The 13,226-nt window shown below is 38.1% G+C and overlaps 1 protein-coding gene across 16 annotated transcripts in view; it reads right to left on the bottom strand.

Annotated features, from left to right (window-relative positions):
• The window catches only part of LOC117408684 (E3 ubiquitin-protein ligase NEDD4-like), a 150,670-nt gene that overhangs the window by 5,608 nt on the left and 131,836 nt on the right, over positions 1 to 13,226 (bottom strand). For 5 of the 16 annotated variants that reach the window (XM_058995485.1, XM_058995493.1, XM_058995425.1 and 2 more), the window contains 10 exons: positions 11,898 to 11,957; positions 10,345 to 10,482; positions 9,579 to 9,710; positions 6,541 to 6,741; positions 5,977 to 6,054; positions 4,905 to 4,959; positions 4,096 to 4,154; positions 3,796 to 3,861; positions 2,445 to 2,674; positions 955 to 1,076 (listed from right to left, as the gene is read on the bottom strand). In XM_058995485.1, the coding sequence (XP_058851468.1) occupies positions 955 to 1,076; positions 2,445 to 2,674; positions 3,796 to 3,861; positions 4,096 to 4,154; positions 4,905 to 4,959; positions 5,977 to 6,054; positions 6,541 to 6,741; positions 9,579 to 9,710; positions 10,345 to 10,482; positions 11,898 to 11,957 (1,141 nt within the window). The remainder of the gene's footprint in view (positions 1 to 954; positions 1,077 to 2,444; positions 2,675 to 3,795; positions 3,862 to 4,095; positions 4,155 to 4,904; positions 4,960 to 5,976; positions 6,055 to 6,540; positions 6,742 to 9,578; positions 9,711 to 10,344; positions 10,483 to 11,897; positions 11,958 to 13,226) is intronic. The other 11 variants (XM_058995509.1, XM_058995432.1, XM_058995443.1 and 8 more) reach the window with 5 other exon arrangements.

The following is a 13,226-nucleotide window of genomic DNA, read 5'->3' as shown; positions in this document are numbered from 1 at the left end:
TATTTCACCCCTCAAATTAGAATATAAAAAAACAAAAATGCACATTTTGTGTATTTGTTGATTTATAACAACAACAACAAAACTCTTTCCCAACAGGAATTACCAGAATTATAGCCCGGTTTTGCATTTAACCCATTACTGATCGGTTCATAATCTCTGTGTCAGGTAGCATTGCTTCATTGTATAATATAATTGTATAATTTGGTAATAGCACAGACAAACCCATGACTCAATAAAAAATACCCACACAGAGGCACAGAGGAAACATATAGCTGCTAACAGTTAATTAACCATGTTATTTGCACATCAGATACAACAGCACCCCCGGTGGGGTTTATTTTAATTGCATCTTTGTGTTTCTGGCTTTTTGTGCAGTAACACAGCACTCAGTCAGGCAGATACAACACAGCATGTGTTTGGAGCGAAGGGTAGAGCACCAGACTTCGTTCTGACTGGATTGTTTGGATGTATCCCACTCAACTGTCATTTTAAACGGATAGATGGTCAATTCTATGTACATACCTTAAGCAATTCTATTGTTTTGTGCATACAAATAATAATGTGCAAATGTAATTTTTTTTTAGTTTTCAACTAAAGGGCTTTTGCAGGTCACAGCTGACCTGTCCACAGCTTGAAGTGTTCATTAATTATTAACTTCATTTAATTATAAATCCATCACTGTACTATATGCTTGGAGTGTACAGTACATTAGGCTTTATGTACCTAGTAAACATTATCTGAAACTCTATTAGACTGATTGATTACTTTTAGTAGTGTGTTGGATTTTAAATGCACAGGTATAGGAGACAACTGTATACCGTATATCACTGGAATTCTTTTGATAAAAAACAGAACACCAGGTTTGTGCAAAAACAGGTTAACCCTCATGTAGCTGTGAAAATACCTGAAATATAAAATGCGTGTTGGTGTTACATTTTACTTGACAAGGCCTACCGTCTAGCAGCTTCCCATGAAACACTGCCATTCCTGCCACTCGACCGATAAACTTAAAGTAGGAAAGGTGATCTTCGTTACATAGACCAGAGTTAGGGTTGATCTGAAGGGTATAGTTATCTCTGAAAGGGAAACAGGGAGACAAGATAAAAAATGTACATGTTAAAAACACATTTCTAAGATAATACTGTAATTCACTCACTTCCTTTAAATGTCATACTGGACCCTGTTTCTGTGGGTCATCCCATCCTGTTGCACCCATACAGTGTGTTTGGATAAAAGGCACACTTATAAGCATGCTACCACGTTTCAGTATAAAAAGCATTTAAACAATTTTATTCCAACCAACATTAAGCAATATAACCCAAAGAAGACAGTAAACGGTAAAGCCCTCTTATGAGGATTTTTTTTTTCCCTGTGATTTTATGCAGCACTAGTTTTTGTTGCTAAAGAATACAAACACTTTAGTCAGTATTCCTTGAGTAATGCGGTTTGCTCAGAATTCCATATGTAGTTTGGAAGCCTTCCAATAGCTTAAATAATAACTGAATACTAAAAAATTAGGTAATTTAAAATGTCTTGTAGTCTACATGTGTTAATGCTGATCGTGCTGTTTGTTCAGTAAGTGGTTCACAGTGTGGCTTTGCTAGAGAACAGAGCACTGTGCCTGTGGTGTTGTTATGATATAATATGCTGAAATAAAGTTGCTGAAAGTAAATCAGTCTGCATCTAGTTGTTTGATTTCTACAACTTAAATAGATTGAATGTACAGGACAGCAAGGCAGCAGACTTTATTCTACTTTGATAGACAACATTCAGAGAGCATGTACTAGAACAGAGATTATCTTTCATGAAGCAAAGAAAGATAAAATACATAAATTAATACTGTATTTACGTAATTTCCAGCAAATTGATTTGATATAGTTTGAACAATAACATTCAAGGTTCTTTACTAGAGATTAGGGACCTAAACAGGTTAAAAGGAAATCTCAGATCCATTTTCTAATTGTTCTTCAACACCATTTCACAAACACAGTTGATCTTATTAAAATGGTTTTCAGGAAGTGGTTCTGAATGACAGGAAATGCCTGTGAAGCCAGTAATGTGATGTTTTCTTTTTTTCTAATTTCTTATAAAAACCCAATTTTTATTCATGTCAGTTATTGCCAGGGTTATGATCTTACTCTATGAAAAACAATTGTAAGGTAATTACACACTTAAATAAATGAATAAATTGTATTGAGACACATTCCATTACTCTTTACACGTGACACGTAACACATATGTTAATGCAATTAACATGCTAATGCTACATGCATACATACCTCAGGGTCTAATTCCAGACTAATTCCAGTTCATTTTTTTGTTTTATTTACTATTATTGCAAACGAATTAGTCCAGCCCTGACTAATTAAGTCCAAGTTTCTTCTAATTTCTGTCTTAGTTGATTAGACTTCACAGACTAAACAGTTTGCTGTGTTCACACTCACGTTGCCGAGTACTCGAAGAGCCCGTAATAAGGATTGAACATTTCCTTTGACAGCAGGAAGAACCACTCCCTGGCCACACCGCCATAGTCCAGACCCTTCTCTGACTCAAACTCAATCCACAGTCTGGCCTTCAGATTGTCTGGCTTCTTCAAGGACATGATTCTCCTGTAGGATTCCTCGAATATGTTGTTCCTGTGCAGCTTCATCTCAAATCTGTTGGGGATATCTGCCTGGAAGGAGAAAATATAATTCAGTACAGTTTAGTACTTCCTTCGCATTCGAAGTTCACAAATTTGCCCGGTACACTTTACTGTGGTTTATTATGCATGTTGTGTTCTGCTTTTCCTGTGCTGCTCTACACTTGCTATGTTTACCTTTTTATACCTAATACACCTTTTTCTGTTTTCTCATGTTAGCCCCAAATAATACAACTGAAAATGCTTGGGTGCCCAAGTCTATTATTTCTAACCTCAATGGCAGTATACACAGTACAACCATGACAAAATCTGTCTGATGAACTATACATTTACAAACATGATCTTTGGTGATTTTATTAATCACATGGATGAATAGATAGACAAACACATTCCTATGATTTTGACAGTCTCATAATCTTCAAGTAAAGAACATTGCAATTAAGTTTTAACATAATAGAATCAGTGGTTCTTTTTTTTTTTTTTTTTTTTTTTTAATTTAGTCGTTGCCAAATATTTTTTATTATTTTCTCCCAATTTACAATGGCCAATTATTTTTTAGGCTCAGCTCACCGCTACCATCCCTGCACTGACTCGGGAGGACGAAGACGAACACACGCTGTCCTCCGAAGCGTGTGCCGTTAGCCGACCGCTTTTTTTCACACTGTGGACTCACCATGCAGCTACCGAAGAGCTACAGTGTCAAAGGACAACGCAGCGCTCAGGCAGCTTACAGGAAAGCCCGCAGACGCCCGGCCAGACTACAGGGGTCGCTGGTGCGCGATGATCCGAGGACACCCTGGCCGACCTAACCCTCCCTCCCCCCGGCGGGCACTCAGCCAATTGTGCGCCGCCCTCTGGAAGCTCCCATCCACGCTCAGCTGTGGAACAGCCTGGACTCGAACCGGCGACATCCAGGCTATAGAGCGCATCCTGCACTCCACGCGGAGCGCCTTTACCGGAAGCGCCACTCGGGAGCCCCCTGAATCAGTGGTTATTAAAATTGTAAGAATATGTAGAGGCGCCTCCACCCCATGGCCAGGGATATGTATCCCCAGTGGGGAATAATAATGAAAAATTTAATGTACCAATTTAGACAACCAAAAAATACATTATTACAAACCAGGATTTTCAGTTATTTCCCATCAGTTACTTACAGGTTTCTTTAACTTCTTCCTAAAGTAGTCATATTTCTGTTTAAATTCTCTGGAATATGGCACAGCCTGAAAACAGAAAATATGAATAGTTAAAGTAATTTATTAGTTGAAAGTTCATTCTTTTAACGTTATAAAACATAAGTTATTATTTTTTTCTGATAACGCATCTTCCAATTATCAAACATTTTAAGTTAAACTGGATTGCAGTTTGATTACTAATACCGGTTTCAAAATGTCCAGTGTCTGACATGACCCAGTATAATAACATACTATTTTGCTTAGAAGACCAAAGTTACTTACAGGACCAGTAATAGCTGGGTTCATCAGCCTTGGGTCCTCCCACTGTGTGATTTTTGTATCTATCAAAAACAATGTATGATTAAGTAAAAAGAACCAAGGATAATGTACAGTGCTCCAGCTGCATGTATGTATAACTGGCAGAAGGCACAGGTGTCGTTGTCCATCAAATCAGGACTGAAAGGATGTGTTGCAGTAAGAATACCTCTGTTAAGAAAGGGTACCAAGACTAAAAGGCTAAAATATGCACAAGAACACAGAAATTGGACTATGGAACAATGGTCAAAGGTGCTTTGGACTGTTGATGAATGGACAAAAGACACCTGTGCCTTCTGCCAGTTCTGTTGTCAATTCAACGCTTGTCTTCTTTCTATTCCTTAAGGATATTATCTTCAAGTATTGCTCATCCTTGTTAGACAGCTTTTTGGGTCTTCCAGTCCTGGGTTTGTCAATTACCGATGACGTCTCTCTGTACTTGTTGATTATGCTTCAGACACCACACCTTGAAAATCGAGTGATGCGAGCTATTTCACTCAATGTTTTTCCTTCTTTATGCAAGTCAAGGTTGGTGTAATAGTAGAAAACACTAGTGGAGGCTTTGAGTAAATTGTTGATGCTCATAATGCATCAGAGTAGAAAAATGCATCATGTTTAAGACTTTTGCACAGCAGTGTACATATATCAAAGGAAACCTTTCAGAACGTACATATTTGCATTGCAAATTCTGGCACTCACATACAGGGCACACAAATGTAAAAACTGTATTTTAATACAATTTACTTTCAGATCCAAGTTAAAACCATTTCCCTTACTGTGGTCTATGTAGAAAGTCCTTCCATCTGCATGCACTCTCTCCTCCCAGCCAGGCTATTACAAAAACAAACACAATTTAAAATGATTTGCAATCACAGATGAAAGACACATTTATAAGTGGACAGTACAGTAGATCAGGGCCTCACATTGTTTCTATTTAATAGATTACAGTCAAAGTACTACGGAGTGACACAAGTATGGACAGATTTGGGTAATCTTTTCACAATACCATCAACCAGACAGAAAGTAATTGCATGCACAGTACACAGCAAAGTCACTTTTATTCTGGGGATGAATTTGTTGAGGTTATCAAAACTGTCATGTTGGGCATTTCTGATTGTGCCAGTTATTTTTATTGCAATGTGAAACCTGATGCTAGATATTAATGTGTTGTGAGTAGGGTGGTTGCAGTCTGTGACAGTCCATGCCAGTTATGACATTGCACACAGCAGGCACTGACAGACAGTGAGTCTGCACTTGCTTTAGCACCGACCTCTTCAAGCAGATTCTGCCAAAAGGAACAGGTGCATGAGAATCCCATGACATGGAACAGGAAAAAAAGGAAACACTGACCCATATTATGTTGCTAAGTACTGCCATTTTAATATTATCACAATTCTTATTACAATTGTAATATTTTTTAGTCAGGTATCCATTTTAAAGAATAAAGGCTTCGACTGGAGCACCTCCTTTTAAAACAAACTGTTTGTTTGCGTGCTTTTTGTGATCAGAACTATTTGTTTTTGCTTATTACTGGCTAACAGACCATGACATAAAACAGAATGTACGAGAGGACACACCTGAAAGAGGTCCTACAGGTACTGCTTTAAAGGTACATTATAATGATGATGCAGCACTGAAGTACTGCTTTAGTCAAATACACATTCTATTGCTTTCTATCATAAATTACTCCTTAACCCTTTAAGGACCAGGCTTTTTTGGCCATTTTATTTTCTCTTAGCGACTTTTTGCCAGTCTAGACATACCAAAGTGTGTTTTAAAGAGTATGCTATCCCCTGGTAATTAAGGGTATATGCTTGAATGTATACTGCTCATACTTTTAATACTTACAGGAAGGGGGCCAAGATCACTTGGGTCCAAAGATGCTTTTGACCTCAAATGTACTGGATATTTTAATCGTGGATCTTCCTGTAATATGAAATATTAAGATCTGCTCTTTATCCAACACATCCAACGCAGCAGTTGAGAAGTCTGCGAGTGATATGCGCCAGGCTAGGCTCAAACCCTAATGCAAATGTTCAAGAACAGAACGGCCTTAAACCTGGAGGCAGATGAACTTGGCCACACAGAAAAGCACATAAATGTCAAATAGGTGATTTAAAGCTAGTATTCTTCTTGCTGTACATATTGTGGTTCATTGCTTAATGGCACCAAACTAAAAAGGCTACCATATAAGGTTGTAGTAATTCTATCACCCAGTCCTGCAGCTGTCTCAATGTTAAGCAGCACCAAAAAAAATCTCATGTAGTGCAGTTATTCACACAAAACACTAAAACTCATGCAATAAGCTTGTAGGCTGTTATTCCATGCTTTGAGGTAATGAATGGTTTCATGAATTCACAATGTCATTAGTTAATAAGAAATTAAAAGAAGAATATAACAAAAGCAGCATACCCAAGTGGTAGCTCTAGTGTTGTGGTCAATGAAGAAGGGTTTGCCGTTGGGAGCTATCCTCATCTCCCAGCCTGGTGGCAGGAAGCTCTGTGCGGTCTTGTGATTGCTTTTGGGGGAGCTGTAAGGTGAGGGCTGTGGGGACTGAGGGTTGGAGAATGTGTCTTTCACAGCTCGGCGGACTGTGACATTGTTAGTAGTACCCTGAAACAGGAGAACAACAGCGCAACTTTCTTTAAATTTTATTTTGGAATGAAACTCACACAAAACTTCAATCACAAATTCTGAGATCATTCAATAGGAAAGTCAAGTGTAAGAGCACTACAATAAATAAAACAGAATAAAGTAACAGCTTCACTACATATTAAATCAAATCTCTGTAATGCTCTGTGACACTTGGTTATTTAACAAATAATAATAAAAAAAGATATCTGGTCATCTATTTAACAGAAAAGGTGTAACTCAGTTGTGAAAACTTATTTGCTGAGGCAATACAGTTTTACTGGAGGTTTCTTTAGATTGCTTGGGGACAGTCTAGAGAAAGTAGCACTGACGTCAACATGTTCATGCATGTCTGGTTTATGCTGGCTATTATACATACAGAAGAGTGTGACCGAGCGCTGTTGTTGAGTGGCGTGTGAGGTGACGTCACGGACCAGGAAGTAACAGAAACAATGAATGGGCGGATGAAGCTGAACGCAACGGCACTCAGCGTTTTTAATAAATAAATAAACCAAAACAAACAAAAAGATTTAAACAAACAAACAAACAAACAAACACCACAAAACAAAATGGCGCATTGGCCAAACAAACCGAAACTAACAAGTATTGTGCTGGTTTTTAGCCAGCACGTATATAGCAATTGTTAATTCTCTTTGTACTCCTACAGACTTACGTCTCTCCTCTGACACTCTCTCCCCCCCAGTGCGGACAGCTGCAGGTTCTTATACTCTGGCCGAGGGGTTAACTAGCTGTTAATTGTCTTATTACCCCTCGGCCACAGTCTGCACGAGTTTAGTAAGGATGCGTGACTGTCAGCTAGTTAAAGAAATCACTAGCTGATCAGTCACGCATCCTCACGAAGTTTTTAAGCACAAAATAACAAATAACAAAAATCAGCTTTCGTCGTAATAAAAAAATCATAATAAATAAATAAACAAAGGGGCGGGACACTCCGCCACAAAGAGGCACCTGAACTTGTTGACATCACCAATACCTGTACTGGGCAATCCCCAATAAGACAGGTCCAATTCTTCAACTCTTCAACAGAATAATGTAACTGTACTGTAATAAGAAATATCTACTAATGCCTAATAAAGTTGAATATTTGATACACATATAAAGATATTTAAAGAAAAAAAGAAAAAAAGTAATACCACACAAAGAGGGGATAATGAAAGGAGCCAAAAGTACAAGCTTGAAATTCACTGTAAAAGGTAGATACAGCTGTGTTGTCCTTTATTTATTTATTTATTTAAAAATAAATGTTCAAATATTCTTTTGAGCACATATTAATCTAACATACAGCTTTAAAGAATGACTTCAGTTACAGTATTTGCCGTTGAGCTGGGGCTGCCTTGTGCCATGTAGGAGGAGTTGAACTGAGACCAAGACCCCCTCTTCCATGCTGAACTTGCCCCATGATATCACCAATTCAAAGGGCAGCCTTTGCATCTTCCACAGCTTTCTTTGCCGCCCACTTTCTTCCAGTTTTCAACACAGGTGCTGCCTCCCTTACGCATTTGTCGCATGACTCTACTAATGTCATTTCCAGTCGGACCTTGGCGCACTTAAACTCCTCGGTTAGAGCGGAGACTGGTAGCTGCAATATTCCTTTACCGTAAAGTCCCACTCTGCTGAGGCAGCGTGGAACTCCCAACCATTTCCTGATGTATGAACTGATTAAAGCTTCCAGCTTCTCTACTGTTGTCAAAGAAACCTTGTACACAGTCAGTGGCCACAGCAGCCACGGCAGTAGACCAAACTGAAACACCGGAGTTTTAGTTTGCCTGGTAAAGCGCTGCTGTCTATGCTCTTCAACCCTTCCACTGCTTGTTGTCTAACTTCTCCCACACGAACTGTGTCTTTTAGATCCCTGTCGTACCATCTCCCAAGACTTTTCACTGGCTTCTCAGACACTGTTGGTATTGCCTCACCATTAATGTAGAACATTTTATCTACTACTTTACCTTTAATTATAGAGATGCTCCTTGATTTAGTGGGCTTGAATTACATTCGTGCCCATTCAATGTTATTGGTTAATTTGCCCAATAACCGATTAGTGCAGGCTACTGTTGTAGTCATGGTTGTCATGTCATCCATGTATGATCGAATTGGTGATAGTCGCATTCCAGAAGCCAAGCGCTGTCCTCCCACTACCCATTTTGATGCCGTAATGATTACTTCCATTGCCATGGTAAAAGCCAGTGGAGAAATGGTGCATTCTGCCATTATTCCAACTTCTAGGCATTGCCATGTAGTGCTGAATTCTGAAGTTGAAAAACTAAAATTGCAAATCTCCAAAGTAGGCTTTCACTAAATTTGTTATTGTCATCGGTACACTGAAAAAACCAAATGCTGCCCAAAGATGTTCATGTGGCACTGAACCATATGCATTAGCCAAATCCAGGAATGTCACATGGAGCTCCTTCCTCTCCTTTTTAGCTGATTCATATACATAGTCTATGTTGCTAAGGAAAGAGAACACTATATAGAATAAAATATATCCTTGTAATCTTCATGTACATATGTAGGCATGTGCACGTCAACCACTTCAGGACAATAATGCAGTTACTTTATCATCTTTCTAAAAGATCAATTCATGCAAAGAAGAAAATACTGAGAAATGGGAAGAGGAAAAGGAAGATTAATAGCACCATGGAAGTTCTAGATAAAGAAAAATAAAACATTGGAGATCTGAACAAGAATGTAAACCTGAAATAAGAAGAAGATGGCTGAGTCATGAGTGAAGAAAGGGAGACCATGGAAATGTTAGGGAATGGAAGAGAGCCCCAGGTACTGTATATGAGGTAGACGCTCACCTCGAGCGGGGTCGACAGGGTTACTGTGGGAGAGCTGAGGCTGCGAGGCCGTCTTAGCTGAGGCTCGCTTAGGTGGCTGCTGACATTTGAGGTTGAGGCTGTGGCTGTGGCTGTGGCCCCATCTTCTGTGTGCTATTGTGAAAAGATACACGTTAAAATGAGCATTAAGGAAATACATTACATTTATCATTTAATAAAGGCAAACCATTCCAATAAATGATTAAAATACATTTGATGAACTCAGTTATACAATAAATAGTACAGGCTATCAGAGATGTGAAAAAAAATATATTATTTGTGGCCAAAACCAATTCCCCTTTAAGGCATTATTGTTTAGCTTTGATTCTATATGGATTTTTACTTGCAAGATATTGTAATGGCCTTATTCTTTTTAAAACTATTTTCTCCCAAAGCCACAGTTTCAGGACATCTCTGCTACTAAAACACATAACAAATGATTCCCATATACAGCTCTTTACTGGACATTAAGCAAGAAGCACTGTGTCACTGTGGAGAGCAAGAAGCACAGCACGGGTAAACACACTGAAAAGGAAAAAAAAGAGTGAAGAGAATGACATTCAGACAGATATACTGAGCTAGAATCCCATGATTTTTGGCATGGATTTCTGTGGAAACTAAACATGTTTGGTTGATTACTTGTTTATCCCAAAGCAGTTTGAAAGGCACTATGAAGAAACACGCAGAAAAAGAAAAGGATGTTGCTGTCCCAAAAGGCCTTGGTGGGGTTGACGGGCAGTCTTCATACCTGCACAATAGGACGGCTCCAGGATGTTGTACGGTTGTTATGGTTGACATAATAGGTGCGTCCCTTGTTGTCTTTTCTCTCCTCCCATCCTGGTGGCAAACCAGGCGTGGTGTGGACATAGGCCATGGAGGGTGATTGCTTGAGCAAGAGATTAGTGAAAGATTATTGAAACTAGCATCCTGAGTCTGCCAGGCGACTGTTGCGTAGAAACTGAAAGTTCTCAAATTCCTGTTATAAAGTCCTATTACCAAAAAGTCAACATCGATAAAAAAAAAAAGAAAAAAAGTAAAAGAAAAAATGAAAAACCTGAAAAAAAAAATCTACATGGTACAAGCTGATCGATGTAAATCAACCTTACCATGATTCATTTGGAAGATTTATTTGCTAGCCTTTCTAAAAACATGTTCTGACTTTTCAGCTATTCTCAAATCACCTCTCAGTCATTGTGTAGTTTAATTTGATCATAATTGTACAGAAGTTTAAGACTGTCAAAGTCACATTGGGTCACATTTATAGTATATTGTGCTCTGTGCTGGTTGAACAGTGGGACCTTTACAGTATTTTACAACCCAAATAAGAGACTGGCAATTTGCAAACACTGATCATAAATCAAGATGTCTGAAGATGATTGTACCAACATTATAGAAAGGTAGGAAATTTGTTTTGTAAAGGCTAGCAGATGCACCTTTCAGAAATGATATATCTGGGTTTCCAAACTGTTATTCAGTGGCTGAACTGGGATATGGGAATGAGGATCACCTGGTTCCCAGCCCTTAGCACCAACTATTGGACCCCACTGTGTTTGCTATATTAGTGTAATGTAAAATGATATTATCATTTGGACTGCTGCCATTTCCAAAATATACAACAAATGTTGCATTTAGAAATCTATGCAAGAAGCAGGGCAAACGTATTGTTGCTAAGACATCACAGCATTTACAAATTGTAGTCACCACTGTAGCAAACAAAGAACAATTATTTCATTGCACATTTCAGCCAAAGGGCTAACTTAATGAATTAATTATTCAAGAAAACTGAAATGTTAAAACAGGTTTTACAACAACTAAAATACTTCCAAAATCCCCTGCAACAACCTTTAAAGTCAACAGAGCAGAAAAAAACACATTTATGTTTATTTGTTCAAAAAACTACAAACAAAGTATTGGGTAAAAATAACAAAAGATGCCTTTTCTATTTTAGCACTTCCTACAATGTGGATGCCTGGAGCTAGCTATGAAGATAAGCTCCATATTGCTAATTGGGGATATTACAGAAATAGTTGATTATCACAGTATATTATTGGGATACCACTATAACCCATTATTTTATCATCCAACTAATGCCTAGAAAAAAATAATAGGCTGATGCACAGGCTGCTATAAAACAGCCCTTTAAAGCAAACCCATTACAATAGAGTATGAAACCCATAAATATTTGCCAGTGAGTGATTATATGAGTGTTGTGGGAATGATTGCACAAAGCAATACTGCACCAGTAGCTCAAATCACAACATCTATCTTCTTTATTAAACTACTACTCAAAAAGCATGTTACCATTGACTCTTCAACGCCACTGACAGTTTGGGCACGGGCTCTCCTATCCTGGGTGCTCTGCTGACAAATGATAATAAATCTTTAGAATGGATACAATGAGAGGTCAAGGACTCAGGTTTGTGACAAGATCAGTAATCAAAAATGGAGAATTGATTGACAAATTTAGAGAGCAGTAGAAACCATGTGAATGTGATTGTGCAAAAAAAAAAAAGAAAACATAGATCCAAGCTCAGCATATGGTAGTTATAAATATACATTATTTTTATAGCTTCAAAATGCACGTCAATATCACTCAACTACAGGTCCAAACTGGTAATTTGAATGTCAATGCTAGCCTTCCGAATATCTCTCATAACTTGACATAATGCAGAGCCTTGTCAAAAAGAAACGCGCATGATTCACTGACGCAGCGTTGAATATTGTAAAAAGGTGTTAAACACTTTGCAAACTTTGTAACCTGGAGCTTGTAAATGCTTAGAAAGACAGAGCACTTAAGCAGGCAAAACTATTTTGCTTTGTATTTCAGTTATGGAAGACTTCAGTCAATTGTTACTGTCTCCTCTGAGCCCGGAGACCAACAATATGGATATGGGGAGTGAAGACCCTTTTTTCTGCTAAACAAAGCAGTTCGTCTTGACAATTCACAGTTCTTTGAAGTTCCTCAACATAGTTTTTACGAAGAACCGAAGAGCTACTGTAGTAAAGTTTGTTCTCTGACCAAAAATGATTGTGATGATATCTGGAAAAGCTAGGCAAGAAGCCACTCTATGGCCTTTTCTGTAGACACTTTATATCTGATACAGTTCAAGTACCTTCATTTGAAGGTACTGACTGTCAGTAGTTTTGGGAAGATTTTTTATTAAGACACACTTCGAGAAAACACTATTAAAAAAAGAAAAGGCTATTTTAAAGTGAAGGCTATATGAATAGGGCCCATAATTAAAACAATCTTGACTGAACTGAATAGCACCAAGTAGCAGTTTCTACTGTGCCAGGTATAAAGAAACACTACATGAGTTTTCTATTCTAAGCTACACAACAACAGTATAATCATGCCTTTCAACAAGACAGTAATTTTCACCAGTGGTAAGTAAGTTGAGATAGACAAATCCCAGATTCAATATTCAGTTATTAAATAAGGCCTTTTCCCTTCCAACTGCATTGAAACACTAATACTGGCCTTTCAATACACTAACATATTTTAAGATTTCAAATTCAATATTTTGAACACATCATGAATGTCAACTGATTATTACAGAAAGTGAGCAGATAGTAGTAGAAAAGTAAGCGTTTCTGCTCGGACTGTCTGGAAGATTTGCAGGAAAATGG

The sequence above is a fragment of the Acipenser ruthenus genome, chromosome 2 (genome assembly GCF_902713425.1).
Source record: "Acipenser ruthenus chromosome 2, fAciRut3.2 maternal haplotype, whole genome shotgun sequence".
Lineage (NCBI taxonomy): Eukaryota > Metazoa > Chordata > Actinopteri > Acipenseriformes > Acipenseridae > Acipenser > Acipenser ruthenus.
Note: the sequence above shows the minus strand (reverse complement) of the source record. Positions and strands in the feature narration are given on the sequence as shown.